The sequence below is a fragment of the Astyanax mexicanus genome, chromosome 1, assembly GCF_023375975.1.
Source record: "Astyanax mexicanus isolate ESR-SI-001 chromosome 1, AstMex3_surface, whole genome shotgun sequence".
NCBI lineage: Eukaryota > Metazoa > Chordata > Actinopteri > Characiformes > Acestrorhamphidae > Astyanax > Astyanax mexicanus.
Window position 1 is genome coordinate 130,356,138 of NC_064408.1, and position 24,122 is coordinate 130,380,259.

At 38.9% G+C, this 24,122-nt stretch overlaps 1 protein-coding gene across 1 annotated transcript; it reads left to right on the top strand.

Moving 5' to 3' along the window:
* The first annotated feature begins 140 nt into the window (after positions 1 to 140).
* Positions 141 to 23,772, top strand: dpy19l1l (dpy-19-like 1, like (H. sapiens)). Its single transcript, XM_022662436.2, has 22 exons — positions 141 to 468; positions 1,275 to 1,299; positions 1,613 to 1,700; positions 3,228 to 3,365; positions 3,495 to 3,615; positions 4,859 to 4,952; positions 6,394 to 6,451; positions 6,894 to 6,985; positions 7,637 to 7,736; positions 8,359 to 8,436; positions 8,853 to 8,939; positions 10,426 to 10,485; positions 12,069 to 12,149; positions 12,253 to 12,354; positions 13,268 to 13,339; positions 13,420 to 13,499; positions 14,964 to 14,988; positions 15,128 to 15,247; positions 15,762 to 15,936; positions 16,738 to 16,837; positions 18,286 to 18,411; positions 19,930 to 23,772. The coding sequence occupies exons 1-22, from the start codon at positions 240 to 242 to the stop codon at positions 20,099 to 20,101; spliced, it is 2,223 nt and encodes a 740-aa protein (XP_022518157.2). The 5' UTR covers positions 141 to 239; the 3' UTR covers positions 20,102 to 23,772.
* The last annotated feature ends 350 nt before the right edge of the window (positions 23,773 to 24,122 follow it).

Genomic DNA, 24,122 nt, shown 5'->3' on the forward strand with positions numbered 1-24,122 from the left:
TCCGCTCGTATCCAGCAGGTAGCGAGCGTCGCTTGCGTGGCGAAGCTATTGCTAATGCTGATGCTAACGCTAAAGCTAAAACTACATACACTACTCGTAGTAAGAATAAAGCTAAAGCTAATGCTAAAGCTAAGTCTAAGGGAGCTGCAGAGGTAGGTGTAGCGGGCGGGAGCTGCAGCCCGAGCGGATCGGATCAGGCTGAATCCCCGCTGCTGGAGGTTCCACAGCTCCGGGTCTCCATGGCGGTGAAGAGTAAGAAGCAGGCCGGGCGGGAGCAGCTGCAGGCGGACGCGGACCGGGAGCGCAGTCCCGCGGCTCCGGGCAGAGGCAGGCGGGCTCGGGAGAGCAGAGCGCCGCCGCAGGGGAGCCAGACCCCGGGCAGAGCGGGCAGCTTCACCGCGCTCCTGCGGACCAGACTCGGCCTGGGACCCGCCGCCTCCGCCCGGCTTATCACTGTCCTGATAATCGGTGAGAATTACACCATATTTCTGTATTTATCTCAGATACGAGCTTTTAAAACTCTCTAAAAATCAGGAAAACAGAGAAACTTCTCATATAGCTCTTAAATATATCAGTTTGTATATGTTTACTATATTTAATCACAGCTATTATTTATTCTACACTATTTTACACACACTAACCATCCTCAACTCTTTATAAATTACCTGTTTTTAGTTTACATTTAGCTTTAACTCTGTTTTTTTTTATTTTACTTTATTTTGTATCTTTTAATGGTATTTTTCTTTATTTTCTCAAAAATAAACCAATAAATAGCAAAATCAGATAAACTGATTCAGAAACTGAAGTGCTCCCTTATTTTATCTTATTTTAAAAATGTTATTATTATTTTATGAATATTGTATTTTATTTATGTATGTTGCTCAGGTTTGAGCTTAGTGAGACTGTAGTGTAATATCTGAGTGAAACAGTGGAACTTCTAATTTAGCTAATGTCTCTGATATGTAATTATTTTTGTTTTATATATATATTTTATATTTATTTAATTATTGACTTAAACATTTGCATGTTAGTCTACTTTTTTCCTTCTATTTGTTTAATTCCCTTTGATATTCGTTTGGCTAACTCTAAATATTTATTTTATCTGACGTCTCTATAATATTTAATGAAAAGTTTCTTATAATTTATTCATATTTGCTCTATTTGTATTTTGATAGTTTGTGAAAGTGTCAACACGCACAGCCAAACACACATATATTAAATATATATATATACACCTATATATCATTGTGACCTCTCCTCTCTTTGCCCCCCAGCTGCTTTTGCAGGAGCTTTACACTGGTGAGTGCCCATTTCATCAATGAATCCTCACATATTCATTATTTATAATTATACATATATAGATTCTGTTACTGTTATTAAACAGAGAACTGAAACACAAGTTTTTTTTAAAATGTATTAACTTTTGTGTAGCACAAGCTGTTTAAAATAGTAAATGTAATAAATAGCTGGAAAGTAAGAAAAATATATATAAAAAACAGCTAAGAAAAAATAGTAAACACAATAAAAATTTAAATATACCTGTTGTATTTGTTTGAGCAAAATCATAGATGAATAATAAATAAATACAGATTTTTCCTGCATGTTTAATTAGGTACCATCTGTTCCATCTGTTTGAGAACGACAGACATTTCTCCCACATGTCCGGCTTGGAGAAGGAGATGGCCTTCAGGACTGAAATGGTACAGCTGGTTACTTTCTCTTAGTGTGTTTAGGATCTGCTCGACTGTACGGCCGTTTTTTTATTCAGCTTATTCCTGTTTAAACCCTCAGAAAAAATTCACACAAACCATCTAAAAGTCCCTGAAACCCCAGAAACATCCTGAAACTCTCATAAACCCTCTTAAACCCCAATAAACCCTCAAAAATCCTGAGGAATAAACCATCAGAAATCTTGCGAAACCCTTACAATCTCCCAATAAACCTCCCAAAAAAAACAGGAAACTCACCAAAACCCTCATGAACCCTCAGAACCCCCCAGAAACCCCCCTTAACCCCCAGAAACTCTCAGAAACCATCTAAAGCTAACATAAGCTCTCTTAAACCCTAAGTTAGGTTTAATATACGGCTAATATGAGGCTGACATGACTTTATTTGCTGCACTCTTAAAAACTATAAACTGTACCTCAGTAACTGCTGTGATTATATATGTTCTATATGTTACAGTATGTCACACATCTCTGCACCTTATCCTCACTATACACTTTATTATACCGTATCGGTACTGCACTGTCCTGTCTTTAAATTGTCTCGTCTTTTGTATTTATTGTATTTATTGTTATTTAGTGTTATAATTTTATAATTTTATGTTGCACTGTCGTCACTCCTGCACTTTATGTTGTCTATTGCTTGTTGTTCTATGTTGCACCATGGTTCCGGAGGAACGTAATTTCATCACACTGTGTACCTGTACTCAGATGTACTGACAATAAAAGCCTCTTGACTTGACTTGACTTGAGTTACCCCTAAAAACATAACCCCCCCCCCCAAATAAACTCACCGAAACCCTCATGAACCTGCAAAACCACCCAGCCGCTATCAGAAATGCCCATGAACCCGCATAAACTCCCATATACCCCCATAAACTCCCATATATCCCCATAAACTCCCATATACCCCCATAAACCCACAGAAGCCCCCGGAAATTCCCAGAAAACCTGAGAACACTTAACCCTTCAAAACCTTGTTACTATATATATGTGTGTGTGTGTGTGTGTGTGTGTGTGTGTGTGTGTGTGTGTGTGTGTGTGTGTGGATGTATGATATACATGATGTATATGAGCACTGATATATGTGTTATGTTGCTGTATGTATGTATGTATATTGATGATGTATATGAGTATATGTGTGATATATGTGTTGCTGTATGTATGTATGTATATATGTATATATATTGATGATTTATATGAGTATATGTGTGATATATGTGTTGCTGTATGTATGTATGTATATATGTATATATATTGATGATGTAAATGAGTATATGTGTGATATATGTGTTGCTGTATGTATGTATATATGTATATATATTGATGATTTATATGAGTATATGTGTGATATATGTGTTGTGTTGCTGTATGTATGTATGTATATTGATGATTTATATGAGTATATGTGTGATGTATGTGTTGTGTTGCTGTATGTATGTATGTATGTATATTGATGATGTATATGAGTCTATGTGTGATATATGTGTTGTGTTGCTGCAGGGTCTTTATTACTCGTATTTTAAGACGGTGATTGAAGCTCCCTCCTTCCTGAACGGTCTTCACTTGATCATGAACGACCGTCTGACGGAGTATCCGCTGATCATCAACACCTTAAAGAGGTTCAACCTGTATCCAGAGGTGAGCTAACGGGGTTTACCTGCATCAGTCCGGACCATCTCCATCATCTTTATCTCAATACAGCAGAAATAAAATCAGTAAAGCTTTATTTATCCTTTAAATTAAAGTGTTTTAATGGTCTCTCTGCAGGTGGTTCTGGCCAGCTGGTACCGGATCTACACCACAGTGATGGGCTACTTCAAGATCCCCACCAAGATGTGCTGGTCCATCAACAGGGGGGAGGGGCTTGAGCCGGTGGACAGCTGTGAAGGTATTACTGATCACTATTGATCACTATTTATTACTATTTTGGTCCAATATTTAAAAACACCTTCTTCTTTAGTGTTTATTTGTTTCTTTTTTACTACATAGTAAATTAATAGTAAAGTGATCTATCCGATTATGAAGGAACTCAAAATGAATCATGTAGTAACTTAAAAACAAACAGTGTTAAACAAACCAAAATACTCTGTTAAAAAGCTTAACTTGTGGTTGAGTCTGTTTACTCTGATGAACTTATTTCCCGGGGTGGTCCTGATTAGTGCCAGTTCCATCATTATAACATTTCCGATGGTCTTCTTAAAGTATTTTTTCTGGGGTAATTTCCCTCTATGATTTTATTCCCGTCCAGAACGATCATGTAGGTGTTTTTCTCAGACGTCCTCTGAGAAAATTACAGGCTGAATTATCTACTGTTTTTCTCTGAACTCCGTGCTCCTCCGGTAATTTTAGTCCCGTCCGGACGCCCATCTCTGAGTCTCGTCTCCTCGCCTTTAATAAAATAGATATTTGTCCACTGCTGAGCACCGTAATTACACTTTGGGAGCGCCACAGTTTCCATGGAGATCCACGTTAAAAACAACAGTGAGTGGAAATGGAGGAGCTACTGAACACTGTGATGATGTCACGTGACCGAGAAAAAAGCCTGAAAACTCACTGATCCTCCTGTTTTTTTCAATTGCATTCCAGACACAGGAGTTTTAAGCAAGAGAAGAATACTACTATGAAGAATGTAAAATATAAAACATATATTGGTTTGTTTCACACTTTTTTTATAAATAATTACATCTGTTTTTCTTTATAGTTTGAATGATTTTAGTAGAAATCTACAATGCAAAACATTTTAAAATAATAAAAAAATAAACGGAATTTGAGGTACTGTGTATTAATCAATTTTGATTTATATTAAATAATTATATTAAAGAAGTGATTGTCTTTAGCTGTTTTTGTATGGGTAGTAGTTCCTCACACTGAAATGAACAGCAGGGTTATACAGTTGGTGTTTGAACGTTAAAAACAGTTTGAACTCTTTAAAAAAAAAAAGACTAAATTTAAGCTCACTTTTTCACTTGAGGTGTGGAAACACTTCTGCACTGAAAGCTCGAGGTTAAAAACAGAACCCCGGCTCGGTTCTCTCGCCTCCGCTTCTCGCCTTTCTCTCGCGTTCACACCTGGTTCCTGTTAATCTGGATTATTTTAGCTCTGATTTGACGCTGTGTGCTGCTGGGTTTCAGGAATGGGGGATCCCGCCTATTTCTACGTGACGTTTGTGTTCCTGCTGAACGGAGTCATGATGAGCCTCTTCTACATTTACGGGACGTATCTCAGGTACGTTGGCGGTTTAGTTACTATTAACACCAAAAATTAAACCAAAAAAAATAATAATGTTTTAATCAACAAATACTGTTTTGTTTATTTATTTTATTCAGTATTATCTCATAAAAATTAAGTTACAAGTTGAAGTAAACAGAGGATTACTTTCGTTTTAGTATTTTTTAAAAACAAAAAATCCAAAATATACTATAAATATTGTGAAATTTTGTGCTAAATTTCTTAGTTATAGACTGAATTTGAGAGTGATTTATATATCAACATAACACAAGTCATTTTACGTAAAATTGCAAAAATAATTATTAATCAACATTTAATAAAGATGTTATTAATCATTACTCTTTTTTATAATGTTGCTATTAATACCCTAGCATTCTTAAGCATTCATTTGTAGGCATGTTTAAATTAATAATCATCAAAAATTGGGACCTTAATTTTAATACCATTTAACAATGTTTTTCACTGTGGTAAAAACTGTTAATTGTGAAATTTTACTGAAATGCTGATTTATTTCATAGGTATTAAGATGCATATAATTCATAGAAATACATTTCTTTTAAAACCCAATTTAATGAGAAAAATTGTCTGCACAAAGTAAAGTTATCATTTGGGGTAAAATGTTCATTGCTAGTTTTGTTAAAAGTTACAAGCAGTTCAAAAAGGATATATCAGTTTATACAGATCATTTTTTATTTTCATTTTTCTATTTAGTTATGCTATTAGGAGTTATGTTCTACATTTATAGATTTATATATAGATTTGATATGTTGGGGTTCACAATGTTGAACAAAAAAATGAAAAAAAAAATGTCTGTTGAAGGTGGTGATTTTATGGAATGCAGGGTTTGATAAAAAAGCATTTTTACATTTATTTGCTTGCAGTTGCTCACTGTATTTGACTGTAACAACAGTATTTTGGGGTAAAATTATAAGAAAATGTTGTAAAGTTATATTTTTTAATAGTTAGTTTTGTTAAAATTGTTAGATAATTTATGTATTCCATTTATACAGGATTTTCTTGTAAAATCTCATTCAATTTTAATAGATGCGGTGGGGTACATTGGGGCAACATTACAAAAAAAAGTCAATTTTCTGGACATTTTCTTGCAGTTCTAAACTGTATTTGAGAGAATTTTATTCTATAAAACAGATTTTGTGTACAGCAACAGAAAATATTGCTCCTTTTTAAGTCATTTACTGCATATTATGGATGATTTTGGTAAAAGTGTCAGTTAAAGCTGTTAAAACAGATAATTTCTTCCTGTTTATACAGAATTATTTAATTTTCATGAATTCTCGTCATTTTAATTCCAAAGAAAGTACCGTAAATACTGTAGAATTTACAGTAGAAAAGTGTAGAAGTTTAGTATTTTATCTGATTAATAAGATTTTTATTTAATTTTATGTTTTTAATAATGGTTCTGTGTTGCTGTTTTCAGTGGAAGTCACGCCGGAGGAGTGATCACAGTTTCCTCTTTCTTTTTTAATCATGGAGAGGTAAAGACACGCCCACCCCATAAAAACACTGTTAACATCTGATTACACACAAAAAACAGAACCTGAAGCTACAGGTTCTAGACTCTAGAACTGAGTTTACGTATCGTACACAATAATATTGCTAAAAATCTGACAAAAAAAAAATTAAAAAATCTCTTTGTGGCGTTTTTTTGTTAGAGTACTTTATTTTTATTTTTTAAACCATCATACACTATGATGATGGAACTGGCACTCATCAGGACAGGAAGCCCCAGGAAAGGATAGAAGAGCGAGAGTTTCCTCTGTTGTACAGGATGAGTTTATCAGAGTTTTCAGCCTCAGAAACCACAAGTTAACAAACAGCTCCCCAGATAAGAGCATCTAAATATTTCACAGAGTATTTGGGTTTGTTTAACACTTTTTAGTGATAGTTTTATATGTTTTATATGTGTTTTATATATAGAGCACGCGGGTGATGTGGACTCCGCCCCTCAGAGAGAGCTTCTCCTATCCGTTCCTCGTCCTGCAGATGCTCCTCCTCACCTACATCCTCAGGTAACCTGCACTTTATAGAGGTTTATAGACGATACTTTAAGCAATATAAAATAAAGCTCTGTAAAAATAATAAGAGAGCACTTAAAAATGATGAGTTTCTTTGATTTTACCAAATTAAAAACCTCTGGAATATAATCAAGAGGAAGATGGATGATCACAAGCCATCAAACCACCAAACTGAACTGCTTGAATTTTTTGCACCAGGAGTAAAGCAGCATAAAGTTATCCAAAAGCAGTGTGTAAGACTGGTGGAGGAGAACATGATGCCAAGATGCCTGACATTAAAACCAGGGTTATTCCACTAAATATTGATTTCTGAACTCTTAAAACTTTATGAATATGAACTTGTTTTCTTTGCATTATTTGAGGTCTGAAAGCTCTGCATCTTTTTTGTTGTTTCAGTCATTTCTCATTTTCTGTAAATAAATGCTCTAAATGAGAACATTTTTATTTGGAATTTGGGAGAAATGTTGTCTGTAGTTTATAGAATAAAACAACAATGTTCATTTTACTCAAATATAAACCTATAAATAGCAAAATCAGAGAAACTGATTCAGAAACTGAAGTGCTCTCTTCATACACACAGAGCTGTATATTGTAAGTGAATGTAATAATGATGGTGATGATGATGGTGATGTTGTGCGTGTGCAGGAGCCGTAAGCCGAGCCGGAACGCTGTTCTGGCGTTATGTGTATCTAACGTGATGTTCATGTTGCCGTGGCAGTTCGCTCAGTTCGTCCTGCTCACACAGGTGAGTTCTAATAGCATTCGTATCCAGTATGAAACTCTAATATCGAAGTTTGGTTTAATTTTTTTTATTTTTAGACGAGCACCACCTGGTGCTGATGAGCACCAGTTTTATTAGCGTGTTCTGCTCAGATACGCCCTTATATCCTTCTGAGAGGGAGGCCACACCCACTCTAGGGCTTCTGAAACTCCGCCCACACAGACCACCATGTTTATTTCCACTTCTAAAAAAAACTAAATCTCTTTCTTAAACAAAGCATTACGGAGCTTTTTATATTAAAATGTGCAACTTTTCTTTTATATACTCTGAATAATACTCTAAAAACAGGTCCTTATATATATATATATATATTACACTGTTATAAGCCATAACATTATAACTTGTTTCCCTGTAGCTGGTTTTAATATTGTGATAGTTATTATCCTAACATTAACGTTAATCCTAGATTTTTGTATTAATCATTTGATTAATTGAAATAACTATGATCATTTTAAATACTTTACTTTAAAAGTACCAAGTAGTCACGCAACGAGAAAAAAACAATCCAGTATAGAAGAAAAATATCGATAATAGCGCGCGTGTGTGTGTGTGTGTGTGTGTGTGTGTGTGTGTGTGTGTGTTGCAGGTGGCGTCTCTGTTTGCTACGTATATTCTGGGATACCTGAGTCCTGATAAGATGCAGACCGTCCTCATCACTCACATGGTAAGAACTTTACTGTGTGTGTGTAGAGTGTGTGTAGAGTGTGTGTAGAGTGTGTGTAGAGTGTGTGTAGAGTGTGTGTAGAGTGTTTGTTTGTGTGTAGTGTGTGTTTGTGTGTAGTGTGTGTGTGTTACAAGGTTGTAAGATATTATAATGAGAATTATAAGAATATGAGTGTTTTTCACAGTTATAATGAACCACAGTGAACTCACACTGCATTACCCGCCTGCAGCAACAGGGGGAGCCCTACACACTGCAGACTCTGATCATGTGACCTCACTAGACTGGAGGTAGAGCGAGGCAGAGCGAGATAAGAGTCTGGAGGATAAGTGAGGGTATAATACTGTAGAGCAGGGAGTGTTATCACATATTGTTTTGTGTGTGTGTTGTGATATTAATGAGTGTGTGTTGTGTTTCAGGTGTCTCTGGGGGTGTGTTTTGTGTTGATGTTTGGGAACTCCATGCTGCTCACCTCCTTCTACGCCTCCTCACTCATCTCCATCTGGGTGAGTGACACCAGCATTACACTACACACACACACACTATACACACACACACACACTGCAAAAACACACACTATACACAAATTATATACTAGTGCATCAAAAAAAAAGTTTGAATATGATTAAAAAGTGAATTTATTTCAGTAATTCAGTTGAAAATGTGAAACTCATATATTATATATAGATGTATTAAACACAGAGTGATCTATTATAAATATTTATTTATTTTATTATTGATGATTATGAAGCTTACTGCCAATGAAAACCCAAAAATCAGTGTCTCAGAAAATTAGAATATTATATAATAAGACCAATTGGTACTTTTGGCAGTGTGGGCAGTGTGCCAAGTCCTGCTGGAAAATGAAATCCGCATCTCTGCTTATGTTGTCTTTTGCACCATTTAAGGTGGAACAAGAAAGTTAGCTTGCTAGCCAGCTACTAAGATTACGTTTTAGCCATTTTAATGCTTGTTATTAAGAAAATGGCCATACAACATAACATAAACAAAGTTACCGTAATTTTTAACAAGGAAACACCTTATTTCTGGGTTTCTTTGGCTGCTTGTGCCGAATCGTCAGTAACATGAGGAAGGAACATGAAGCCCCAACACTTCTTTAACCTAACGAGAATCAGGACACCCCATACCCTAGACATAAACATGCGAAACTGAAGGGTAGGACTTAGTGATGGAAGATAACAATCAATTAATTAATAAATTTTTATTTTCAGTAATACATCATTTTCAATACAGCCAAGCAATTTACAGCTTAAAAGATTGAAAAGTAAATTAAAATTAAATTAAAATCAAATATTTTATCTGGTAAGCTAAAATAAGGAATCTGTGTTTTATTATCAAGTCTAAAGTCAGTGCAGTTTAGTTTTCCCACAAAATCTTACAGCACTTCATATCTTACAGCTTCCCTCTGCTGAAAACAGCTTTCATTTTCCAGCAGGACTTGGCACACTGCCCACACTGCCAAACAAAAATACCAATCGGTCTTATAATATAATCTAATTTTCTGAGACTCTGATTTTGGGTTTTCATTGTCTGTAAGCTTCATAATCACCAACAATAAAATAAATAAACACTTAAAATAGATCACCCTGTGTTTAATACATCTATATAATATATAAGATTCACATTTGAATTACTGGAATAAAGTAATTTTTTAATGATATTCTAATTCAAATTCTTGAGATGCACTAGTGTATATAATGTGTGTGTTTGAGTTTAGAGCACCTCCAGTATGTTTTAATAAAACTATGTATTGATAATGTAGCAGTGATGCTGGAGAAAGTGAAACCGAAACTTCACGTGAAGCGACTCTGCTCTTCTTTAGTGCATCAGAGCATCAGTGTAGGAATGTGGACTGTTCAGATGAATATCAGATCTAGATCACATTAGAAACGTAGTGTGAACAGACTGAAATAAGCATCGCATTTGGAGATAAAATCAGTTTAATGCTGTGTTTTCTCCTCGTTGTTTCAGGGAGTTATTTATCTCAGGGAGAGGTTTATCGCAAGCTTCGGATCTGGACTCCTGACTTGGGTAAGAGAGCATGTTTTGTACAACTTTTACTTTGTTAAAATGCTATAAAATTATAAATAATAGTGATAATTATGCTATCGACTTAATAAATCATAAAAGTAATGAACGTAATGTTAATTTTTTTTTTGCAAACCTGATAATTTATCACAATACAATAATAAATATCGATATATTGCTCAGTTCTAGTTTAAATGCAGGACACTAGTTTATAACATTTATTTATTTATTTATATGCTGTTTTTATTTTTATAATTCTGTTTACTGTTTATTTTCTTGTTGATGATTATTGTGTTATCCTGGTTAAACCCCCAGTCCCACCCCCCTAGTTGCTGTGCTATTTTTGGTAGTTGCTATAGTGTTGCCAGGTGGCTGCTATGGTATTCCAGGGGGTAGCTGTGGAGTTGTTAACTGGTTGCTGTAATATTCCAGATGGTTGCTAATTGTCAGGAAGGTAAATGCTATGATGTTGCTTAGCAGTTGTTTTTGGAGTTCTTGGGGAGTTGCTAAGTGGTAGCTGTGGAGTTGTTAATTTGGTTGCTGTGATTATTCCAGATGGTTGCTAAGTGGCTGATGGGTAAATGCTATGATGTTGCTTAGTGGTTGTTTAGGAGTTGCTATGTGGCTGCTATGGTGTGCCAGGTGGTAGGTGTAGTGTTGTTAATTTATTTGCTGTAATATTCCAGATGGTTGCTAAGCAGCAGGTAGGTGAGTGTGTAATGTTGTTTAGTGGTTGTTATGGTGTCCTTAGGGTGTTGCTATGTGGCTGCTATGGTGTGCCAGGTGGTAGCTGTGGAGTTGTTGTTAATTGGTTGCTGTGAAATTCCAAATTGTTGCTAATTGACTGAAAGGTGAATGCTGTGATGTTGCTTAGTGGTTTTTATGGTGTGTCAGGTGGTCTGGTTTATTGGTTGCTGTGATATTCCAGATGTGGCTGGTAGGTGGATGCTATGATGTTGCTTAGTGGTTGTTAGGGTGTCCTTAGGGTGTTGCTAGGTGGCTACTATGGTATTCCATGTGGTAGCTGTATGGTTGTTAATTGGTTCCTGTGATATTCCAGATGGTTGCTAAGCGACAGGTAGGTGGATGTGTGATGTTGCTTAATTGTTGTCAGGGTGTCCTTAGAGTGTTGCTATGTGGCTGCTGTAGTGTGCCAGGTGGTAGTTGTGGAGTTGTTGTTAACTGGTTGCTGTGAAATTCCAAATTGTTGCTAATTGACTGGAAGGTGAATGCTGTGATGTTGCTTAGTGCTATTTTTGATAGTTGCTATAGTGTTGCTTAGTGGTTGTTAGGGTGTTCTAAAGAAGGTGCTAGGTTGCTGTTGTTTATTTGTTTGCTATGGTATTGCTCAGTGGCTGGTAGGTGGTTGTTAGGGTGTTGCTATGGTTACTAGGATATTGCTAAGTGGCTGGTAGGTAGTTGCAAGTTGCTAGGTGGTTGCTATGATATTGCACGTGATTTCTGTGGAATTTCAGTATGTTACCATGATTGTGATGTGATCTCTGCACTCAGTCTGTACTGTATTTATTTGTATAGGAGTGTATCTGCAGTGTGTAGAGCTGGTGTGTGTTGTGTGTGTTGTGCAGGTGATGCAGTGCGTTGCCTGGGTGATCACCACGGTGATCCTGAAGCTCCTGCTGGCGCTGGTGCTCGGGGCGTCTGATGACGTAAGTGTGTGATGTTGGTGTGTTTGTACACTGTTTAAGTGTGTTAGAACTTCTGCTGAGTGTGTGTGTGTGTGTGTGATGTGTGTGTGTGTGTGTGTCTCAGGCTCACATCAGCAGCCTGATCAAGTCCAAGTTCACCAGTTACAAGGACTTCGACACCATGATGTACACGTGTGCTGCTGAGTTCGACTTCATGGAGGCGGAGGTGAGTTTTCTGATTCAGGTTCCTGCAGGTCCTAAAAAAGTCTTAAAATGTCTTAAATTAAAATCCTTATAGTTATGATCTTTAGATTGTCTTAAATTTGCTGAAGGTATTACATTTTTAGAAGGTGTGTTTGATGCCGTTGGAAAAGCACATGCTAACATTAGCGGCCAGTTACTGGGGAGAGAACTAGGGTTAGCGTAGAGCTAGCTAACGTTACTGGGGAGAGAACTAAAGTTAGCGGGGTTAACATTAGCAGCGAGCTAGCTAACATACCAACGTTAACGGTGAGTTAGCTACGTTACTGAGGGAAAAGCTAGCTAACATTAGCGGTGAGCTAGCTGACATGCTAACATGTTCTGCATCACGATGGAACAAAATTGATAAAGAAAATGGATAATAAATGAAACGTTAAGATTTAATTGTCAATACAATAACTTTTCTACATGAATAGTTAGGACTACATTTTTGGGCCTTAAATTATATTCATGGAGGTCGTAAAAAAAAAGTCATAAAAAGCATTAAATTTGACGTTAAAAAGGGAGCAAGAACTCTGAAAATTTCATGGGTCCTATTTTAGCTTTATCTACAGGTGAGCCGTTAGCCGTGCACTGTGCAGCATGATTCAGGGCGTGTCAGTGTGTCTTTGCTATCATAACCACGGGAAAAGTACACCTTGCGTGGCTCGAAACGCAGAGCAAAAGTCATGTACTAATTCTCTTAATTAATGATGGGTGTGGATAATTTTGAGCTTAACCTGAAATAATAAACCAATCAGAGTGTCATTCTCTTTAAGAGTAGATCAGGTGAGCTCTGTCTTTGGTGGATTGCTATTTTAACGGTGCAGCTACCTGGACGTGTCCAACAAACTCTTCTCAGCAGAGGAAACTGAGCTGTGTGATGACGTGTGTTTCAGACGGTGTGGAGGTATATGAAGACGCTGCTGTTGCCGGTGAACGTGCTGGTGGTTGCCGTGGTAGCTGTGCGGGTGAGAGTTCAGGGTGTTTATATTGTGTTTTATATTAACGCTGTAGAGAAGCTCCCTCTGACCCTAATCTTCTCCTGCAGACCGTGAAGGACATCATCACCTTCCTCAAAAACCCCAACAATAAAACACCAGAACCTGAGAACGAGCACAGCTCTGACCAGTGAGTGACCCCTCTGTAAAATAATCACATTATATATCACATTATACTGTACATCACATCACCCATCACACAATGTATTACACATCACATCCCACGCATCACATCTCACACATCACATCTCACGCATCACATCACATCACGCATCACACAATGTATTACACATTACATCTCTCTTTACATCTTTACATCACATCCCACGCATCACATCCCACGCATCACATCCCACGCATCACATCCCACGCATCACATCCCACGCATCACATCCCACGCATCACATCCCACGCATCACATCCCACGCATCACATCCCACGCATCACATCCCACGCATCACATCCCACGCATCACATCCCACGCATCACATCCCACGCATCACATCACATCACGCATCACACAATGTATTACACATTACATCTCTCTTTACATCTTTACATCACATCACACGCATCACATCCCACGCATCACATCACATCTCACACATCACATCCCACGCATCACATCCCACGCATCACATCCCACGCATCACATCACATCACGCATCACACAATGTATTACACATTACATCTCTCTTTACATCTTTACATCACATCACACGCATCACATCCCACGCATCACATCACATCTCACACATCACATCCCACGCATCACATCCCACGCATCACATCCCACGCATCACATCCCACGCATCACATCACATCACGCATCACACAATGTATTACACATTACATCTCTCTTTACATCTTTACATCACATCCCACGCATCACATCCCACGCATCACATCCCACGCATCACATCCCACGCATCACATCCCACGCATCACATCCCACGCATCACATCCCACGCATCACATCCCACGCATCACATCCCACGCATCACATCTCACGCATCACATCTCACGCATCACATCTCACGCATCACATCTCACGCATCACATCTCACGCATCACATCTCACGCATCACATCCCACGCATCACATCACATCCCACGCATCACATCACATCCCACGCATCACATCCCACGCATCACATCCCACGCATCACATCCCACGCATCACATCCCACGCATCACATCCCACGCATCACATCACATCACGCATCACACAATGTATTACACATTACATCTCTCTTTACATCTTTACATCACATCCCACGCATCACATCCCACGCATCACATCCCACGCATCACATCCCACGCATCACATCCCACGCATCACATCCCACGCATCACATCCCACGCATCACATCCCACGCATCACATCCCACGCATCACATCTCACGCATCACATCTCACGCATCACATCTCACGCATCACATCTCTCATCGCAAAGTTGTTTGACATTTACATATTGCATCACATCTAACGCATCACATCTTGCACATCACACAAGTCCTGGTTGCAGGAAGCTGTAGTTCAGGCAGTGCTCCTGCAGGTGGCGCTGTGTGTAATCAGTGTTTGATGTGTTACAGGGCGGATAAGCTGGTGAAGGGGGTGGTAAGACTGTTTTTCATAAACCATAATTATTACTGTTCATACCTGACAATAGATAACTTCTGAACCTGTGTGTGTAACGTGTGTGTAACGTGTGTGTGTGTGTGGTGTGTGTGTGTAACGTGTGTGTGTGTGTGTGTAGGTGGTGTATCACAGTCTGCAGTTGGTGGCGTTTGCGGTTCTGGCTGTTCTCATCATGAGACTCAAACTCTTCCTCACTCCTCACATGTGCCTGATGGCAGCTCTACTGTCCTCCAGACAGGTACACACACACACACATTACACACACACACACACATTACACACACACACACACACACACACACACACACAGGATGGGTGATAAGTTTATGTGTAATGGGATGGAGTTCTACAGACTAGTATCTCTCCAGCCCAGAGGGATGTTGAACCCAATCGCAGAACAGTTGATCTCAAAGCAGGTAAACCCAAGAAGAAAAAATAAATAATTATATAAATAAACACACCGCTCCTCTCGCGGGATCCAACCCGTGTCGTCAGGGTCGCGCTCCAATACACTACTCCTGCTCCGGCTAGAGAATTGGAACACGACCGGGAAAAAAGGCCCTTATAAGGACATCGTGAGCCTAAAAACAGGCGGGAAAATAGAACAAGCAGAAACTAAATTCACGTCGAGAGAGAGACAGAGAGAGAGGAATATAAACAAAAGCTCACCAGAGAAGCATTTTATTTATTTATTTTTTAAATAGCGCTCATTATTTATATATATATATATATATATGCCTGTTTGTGTGCAGATGTTCGGTTGGGTCGGGGAGAAGATGAAGCAATACATAATAGTCTTCGGCATCCTGTCAATCATGACTGTTCAGGGCGTGGCCAACCTGCAGAACCAATGGGGAATCATAGGGGAGTTCAGTAACCTCCCCCAGGAGGACCTGCTGGAGTGGATCAAAGAGAACACCCCTCAGAGTGAGTACACACTATATACAATATATTCACTATATACACCGTATACATACACTACACACTAGGGCTGCACGATACTGGAAAAGTTTTACATTGCAAATGTTCTTTTTTCGCTGATACATATCGCGATATTAAACAATGCAGGGTCCATGACACCACCTGCCCCGCCCCCACCATCGCGTCCAGGCCAATCAAGAGCTGAGTCAGCGCTAAGCTCTCAAAACCCGAGAAAAACAGCAAAACAACAGCAATCGGCTCTTTAATCAGCATTTAAATGTTTTTTAAAGGTAAATAAGAGTGTTTGTTTTTCTGGGATTCAAATTGTAAATTCAGCTGTACCTGGAAATATCTGTGCTGGACTGAGGTGCACAGCTTTCCACACGTGCTCACGTTTACAAGCATGTGCCCAACCATGTGGATGAAGCCCATGTGTGCAGTTACCTAGTGTTTACTCCTGCCCCTCCCCCTCACGCTTCTCAGGCAGCAGCAGTCTGTCACTCACACAGACACAGAGACAGCGCTGTGTATCTACAGTACTTCTTGCATCAAGAATAAAAAAAATTGCAACATGTGTTTTATTTAATTGCCTTAAGTGACATCACACGTCCTGCGATGTGACTGTTACGCATGCGCACATCACCATGACGATGCTGAAACGATATATTGTGCAGCTCTAATACACACACTATACTCTACACACAGGCGATTAGTGATGTCACTGTCTGATGGTCTGATGACTCATTGGTTTCATACTGTGACGCTTCACACTGAAAAGTTCAGTGTTCTGATGTTTGGGTTGTGCAGGTGCAGTGTTTGCCGGGGCGATGCCCACCATGGCCAGCGTGAAGCTGTCCGCCGGCAGAGCCATTGTTAACCACCCGCACTACGAGGACGCGGGACTGAGGTCAGCGCTGACATTACAGTTCTTACAGTAACTTCCTAAAATTACAAACTTAAATGTTTGTTTTATTGAGATTTTATGTGACAGACCAACACAAAGTAGCACATCATTTTGAATTATTTTGTAGCTCTGGCTGCATGTTTAGGGTCATCGTCTTGCTGGAAGGTCTCAAGTCTTTTACAGCCTCCAACAGCTTTTCTTCTTCCAGGATTGTTCTGTATTTATTTATCTCCATCCATCTTCCATCCATCAACTCTGACCAGCTTCCTAAATCTGTCCCTGCTGAAGAAAATAACATTCCCATATTTCCACGTTTGCTTGTACAAACAGCTCTTCTTACGTCTTTCTTTCAACAATGTTTTTCTTCTTCCACTCTTCCATAAAGATCAGATTTGTGGAGAGCAGGACTTATAGTTTGTCCTGTGAACAGATTCTCCTGATCCACCTGATCTGTGGATCTCTGCAGCTCCTCCAGGGTGATCATGGGTCTCTCGGTTTGTTTCTCCTACTTGGGAGATGTTTTTATAATCTAACTCTGCTTTAAACTACTTCTTCACAACTTTATCTCAGACCTGTCGGCTGAGTTCTTCCTTCTTGGTCTTCATGATGCTGTTTGTTCACTAGTGTTCACTAATAAACCACTGAGGCTTTCTTCACAGAGCTGATACAAACTCTTTAAAACTACTGCTGAAGTGTCTTGAGGACATTAAAGCCTGGATGGCATTGATTTTTTTTTACATTTTAATGAAAGTAAAACTGAGATTGTGCTTTTTAGACCTAGCAGGGTCACTGAGGCTCCCTCTGTAGATCTGGATTCACTGGGCACTTGTGTAAAACCTTGCGCGAAGAATCTTGGTGTGATGATGGATAGTGAGTTTAAAAAGGATAAACAAATAAACTTGCCTTTACGCGTCAGACTAGCCCCCATGGAGTCAAATTTTAAATCTAGTCTTAAATCTCATTTTTATTCCATAGCTTTTAATGTCATTTGATTTTGTTTTTTGTTTCAAATTCTACAGGACAGCACTTTGGTTAACGGAGTTGTTTTAAATGTGCATTAGAAATAAATTTGACTTCACAGAACATCTGTTTTTATACTGAGACTAAATTACACACAGCTGGATCAACTCTATTTACTCATTTAAGAAGTTACGACTTTTGATGGCTGTGAATTTATTGCAGTGGCTTTTATTTAAGGGGTTTTAGAGTAAAGGGGGCACACATTTTTTTTCAGATTTTCACTTGATTTAAAAAAAAAAAAACATGCATCGTTTTCGTTTCAATTTACAATCTAGGGCTGCTTTGTGTTGGTTTATCACTAAAATGCATTTTATTGAGATTTTAAGTTTGTGGTTGTAAGGAGAGAAATTGTGGAAAAATGTGAGGGGGTATGAATACTTTTGCAACACGTATGGAAGTTTAAGCGTGTGTGTGTGTGTGTGTGTGTTCAGAGAGAGGACGAAGCTGGTGTATGCGATGTACAGTCGTAAGCCGGTGGAGGAGGTGAAGAGGAACCTGGTGAAGCTGCAGGTGGATTTCTTCATCCTGGAGGACTCGTGGTGCACCAGACGCTCCAGGTCATTAAAAATATCAGCCACAAAATATATATATATATATATATATTAGAGCTGCAATTAATGATTATTTTGGTAGTCGACTAATCTAACGATAATTTTTTTCGATTAGTCGATTAGTCAGCGATTATTTCTGCCATCTCTAAAAACAATATAAAAACAGCAGAACATGAGATCGATTAAATGTGGAAAGTTCTGATATTTAGTGATTTTAATATGTAATCTGTTGTGTTTGAGCTCTTCTGGAGACACAGACTAAGTCTTCCATTGTGTTTCTGTCTCCAGCACTTTGTTTAATGCGGTACTGTTACAAATTAACAATTAGTCGACAAATAAATTAGAAATCGACAAATTTAAATAATCAGCATTGTTTATATCGATTATATCGAATAATCATTGCAGCCCTTTTAACGCCAATGTTGAATCAGCCAATCACACGGCAGCAACTCAACGCATTTAGGCATGTAGACACGGCCAAGCTGATCTGCTGCAGTTTAAACCATCAGAGCATCAGAATCAGGGGAAGAAATGTGATTTAAGTGATTTTGAACGTGGCCTGAGTCTGAGTATTTCAGAAACTGCTGATCTACTGGGAACTTCACCCACAACCATCTCTAGAGTTCACAGAGAATTATCTGAAAAAAGCAGAGAAAATATCCAGTGAGCTGCAGTTCAGTTCTATGGGAGTAAATGCCTTGTAGATGTCAGAGGTCAGAGGTCAGAGAGGAACGATCAGACTGGTTCCAGCTGATAGAACGACAACAATAACTCAAATAACCACTCGTTACAACCGAGGTCTGCAGAAGAGCATCTCTGAACCACAACACGTCCAACCTTAAGGAGGAGGATGATCTACAGCAGACAGACAGACAGCAGAACGTGCGAGGGAAAGAGCGAGACAGACAGACAGACAGATGGCGCGAGCAAAAAAGGGAAAAAGAGAGAGAGGGAGAATGAGAGTACGAGCGCCTAACCCTGAGTTCACACTGGAAAGTGACAGAATACCATTTGTTTCTATGGCAGCACAGCGACGGTTGTGGACAGTTTGAATGAACTGTGTTTCTAAACTCCAGCCTCCAATCAGAGCTAATCTTCTCAGCGCAGGCTATGAGCTATAGGCTAGGTCAGTAGCGAGATGCTAATTGCATCAGTGCCTACAGCTACACTTTCCAGGTTATGTTCATTGGTTCCACAAGTGTCATATAGACTGCCTGTGTACCGTGTTTATTCTGCGTGAGTTTACGCAAACCAAACAGTGACCCCCCCCGTTCCGTGACCTCCGTACCGTGAACCCCCAGACCGTGACCCAACTGCTCCCCCACCTTCCCGTACCGTGAACCCCCGTACCGTGACGGTTTGTAAAGAATACATGTACCATTACACCCCTAATATATACACATACTGTATTTGTGTACAATATGATTATGGTGCCCCTACTCATGTACACGTGTTTACGGCGAGTGTTTTAACCGTTTTACTTGTTTTAATCATATTAATGCGTGGCTGTGTGATGTGTTGCAGGCCGGGCTGCAGTATGCCTGAGATCTGGGATGTGGAGGACCCCGGGAATGCTGGGAAAATTCCCCTCTGTACGCTGATGTCCAGAGAAACCCGGCCGCACTTCACCACCGTCTTTCACAACAGCGTTTACAAAGTGCTGAAGGTGCCTAGAGCCACCGGCCGCACCAGATAACGCCGCAGTGCCAGGACCAGCCACATGGGGCGCTCCACCCCAGGCCACAGGGGGCGCTCATCCTCGGCTCAGTTCATTAAAAGAGTTCATAAAAAACACAAGCTGGAAATGCTAAGCGCTAAACGCTAAACCCAGAGCCAGGACTGTCCAATAGGAACTTCCCTCAGTGCTTACCCTACTGGACAGTGCTGGTTTTGGGTTTGAGTTTGGTTTTTGGGTTGAGTTTGGGGTTACCTGGCCGAGTGAGACGAGTGGCTCCGCCCCCTCCCCAGGTGTGTGTGTGTGTGTGTGCTTGTGCACGGGTGTGAGTGTGTATGAAAGTGTGTATAAACGGTATAAACGGCGACTGTAAACCTGACCCGTTTGTTGGAATTGATGTTATGTATGTATGTATGTATGTGTGAGTGTTCGGTACCTGTAGCAGGTGTTTAATTGGCTGTGATGCAGTGGGTGGAGTTAGCCGCTAGCATTTGCGCACCTGTGCAACTGTGAGTATTTATTCAGTAACGTTTCGTAGCTGGAAGGCCGAGCTGAAGGCCTTTCCTGTAGGGGTGCACCGAAACCAACGTTTTTGGCCGAAATCGCATTTAAATCCGCTTCTAAATGCGAATATACACTGTTTTTTTACGGTTTAACTTTCTGTACTGTAGAGCTTAATAAAGGTTTAAAAACAAAAAATTTTATTTGCCCAACAACGGAATATCAAACATCTACCAAACATCTTTTGTTACGTACCCTAAATTAATTTTTTTCTTGCTTTTTCCAGTCGTTTATCACGTTTTGACCCTTAATAACATTTTTTTATTATTACACAGTATTTGTGGCTATTTCATTTTCATTTGTTTACTAAAACATTGATTTTTAGGCAAAAATACGTAGTCGGACCAAAAGGGGAATCATGCTTTGGCTGATAAATCAACAGAAATCCACAAAAATCCTCCCAAAACATAGGCTAAAACATTTTTTTTTCTCAAGAAATGATTAATAGAAATATTTTGCTATAAAAGGTTAACATCCCGGAAATACTGTATTTTTTGCACTATGAGGTGCACTTAAAATCCTTTAATTTTCCCAAAAAGTAAAAGTTCTTCAGCACCAAGGCTGGAGCAGTATTAGCATTAGCTGCTAACCATGCGAAGCACTAGCTTTTTGACTGTTCGGAGGTATATCGTCTTGTAGCCTGCTGTTAGCCGCGAATAGCACTGCTGAAGCAGCATTAGCATTAGCTGCTAACCACACTTAGCGCTAGTTCTTTTGCTGTTCAGAGCTGAGTATATAGTCCTGTAGCCTGCTGCTAACCGCAGCCAGCACTACAGGAGCATCATAAGCATTAGCCGCTAACCATAGTGCTAAGCACTAGCTCTTTTGCTCTTCAGAGGCGAGTATATCGATCTGTAGCCTGCTACTAACCTCGACTAGTACTGCTGGAGCAGCATTAGCATTAGACGCTAATATAGCTCTTTTGTTGTTCAGACTGTAGTCTGCGTGTTTACTGTGTTAAAACAAGCTACGTGGGACAAACCGCTAGCTAATATCACTCTGGCTCAGTAAGCTATGGTTCCTCAGTGTAGCAGTTAGCTGCTAATGCTAATGCTCCAGCTTTAGTGTAAATCTAAGCTCACTGTAAATAATGTTTTTAGGAGAGAAATCTGTCTAGATTAACATCCAGTGCTTGTCTGACTCGTCTAAACTGTTTTTAAGAATTACAGTTTAGTTTACTTAACTTAGCTAAATTACAAAGAAAACATGACACCCCTGTTTCTACTACTATAATGTTACTATTTTTGCATAAAATGCGCCTTATATATGAAAATAAACCATTTTTGGCTGGTGCGCCTTATAGTGCGAAAAACACTAAGTCCACGTTAGCTCAGCTACCGTTACTCTTGTAGTCCTGTACAGCTGTAAAACTTTACTATTACACTTTATTCTGCTTAATATCTTCAGTCCTGGAAAAAAAATCCTAAAGTAAGAGAAAAAAAACAGCAACAGGATTTAAAATAAATGAGTCATTATTTGGTAAAGTGTAGTTTTTGTGGTTTTCGGCTGAATATTTTCAGTTGTTCGGTGCATCCCTACTTTACTGTTGCTGCTCTTCGCCAAGGTCAGTATGTTGAGTCCTCCCACGCTTTAGCTTTTACACGAGTGGGAACATTTCAGATACACAGGAATTCTTTTTTTTTTTGTTTTTTTGGGGTTTTTTTTCGTGATCTGTGGTGGGAAGTATATTTACACTCGTCATGAACAGAAACGTCCAGAGTTCTTTGAAATATTCTTTTTCTGAGCAACATCGTACAGAATAAACCCACCTTATTCCACTGAGAAAACCTTGTAGCAGCTGTTAAGCATGGTGGTGGGAGTATCATGCTTTTGAGATGTTTGGTTCGAGTTAATTAGGTTTGTTTGGCGTTCAGGTGTCGCCCTGATTTAGGTATTGGCTCACTGGCTAGTTTACCACATCTTCTGAAATTAAGGGTATTAACTGATAGATGAACACAAAGTAGCACATAATTGTGAATTGGAATAAAAAAAAAATGGTTTTAAATATTTGAACACAGTAAACATGTGGAAAAAGGGTCTGTTCTCAGATCAGAACAAAGTTTAATTTTTTGGCCTAAATGTAAAAAAGCCCTGTGTGTGGCGCAAAAGTAACACTGCTCCTTACTACGAACACACCCTGATCCCCACTGTGAAACATGGTGGCGGCAGCATCATGCTGTGGGGATGAGCTTTTCTTCAGCAGGGACAGATTTAGGAAGCTGGTCAGAGTTGAAGGAGGGAAGATGGATGGAGATAAATAAATACAGAACAATCCTGGAAGAAGAAAAGCTGTTGGAGGCTGTAAAAGACTTGAGATCTTCCAGCAAGACGATGACCCTAAACATACAGCCAGAGCTACAGTGGAGCTGTAATGATTTAGATCAGAGAATATTCATGTGTTAGAATGATCCAGTCTTAAATCCCACTGAGACATGAAAACTGCTGTTCACAGACCAACGCTCTCCATCCAACCTGACTGATCTTCAGCTGTTTTATAAAGAAGAATAGAGTTAAAAGCTTACACTTTTGATAGAGGGGAGCTGTATACTTTTGCACATTTAACTGTTCAGATTTTGATTTGATAAAAAAATTAAATTATTTTTGTTGCACTTCACAATTATGAGCCAGTTTGTGTTGGTTTATCACTTAAAATCTCAATAAAATACATTAAGAAAAAAATGTGAAAAAGTTCAAGGGGTATGAATACTTTTGCAAGCCACTGTATCCTCCCTCACTTCTGTAGTGAAACCCGTGTACAGCTCAGAAAAGAGGAACACTGTTACAGTAAAAACTTCTGTTTTTCAGCAGATGTCCGTTAGTTTAAGTGCACGTGAAGGTCACCACTGTTTCACAATTACCGAACACAGAATTTGCACGAGTTCACACAGCAGTGTCCGTGTAATTTAGTGAACAGGACTGAAAAACAGAACAGCACCAGTACAGTATTCAGATTTAAGTGTTATTAATTGTTCATAATTTCACTATTTTATGTTTAAATATTAATTTCTACACTGTAATAAACTTGGGGGGTGGGTGTTATATGTGGAAATATATATAATTTTGTTGGATGTACCTTTTTTACTCTTCGTTTTTGATGTATTTTCTGAATAAAATTTTCGTAATTTTGCAAATTTTGCAGTTTTCACTTTTTTCCACTATTACTTAAAGGAGAACTCTGGTGTGAAATGGATTTTAGTTTAGTAGTGAAACATGATAACGAGTATAAAATTACGAAGCACTTTTAACTGATGCTTCAAAAAGGCCACAGTGCTAGTGATAGGATCATAGTGCTACACATGCAAACAAATCACTATTGCAGGGATCTTGCACCATTTGACCCAAGTCAAATATAATGCTTTTCAAGACCTCAATAAATATAATTGCTGTCATTATTTCTTTGGTAATTTATTGTTTTGGAAATCAAAACTTAATGTTTCTCATTAGTTTTTTGTTTCTAATCGTAGTTCTCTCCGCGGTAAAG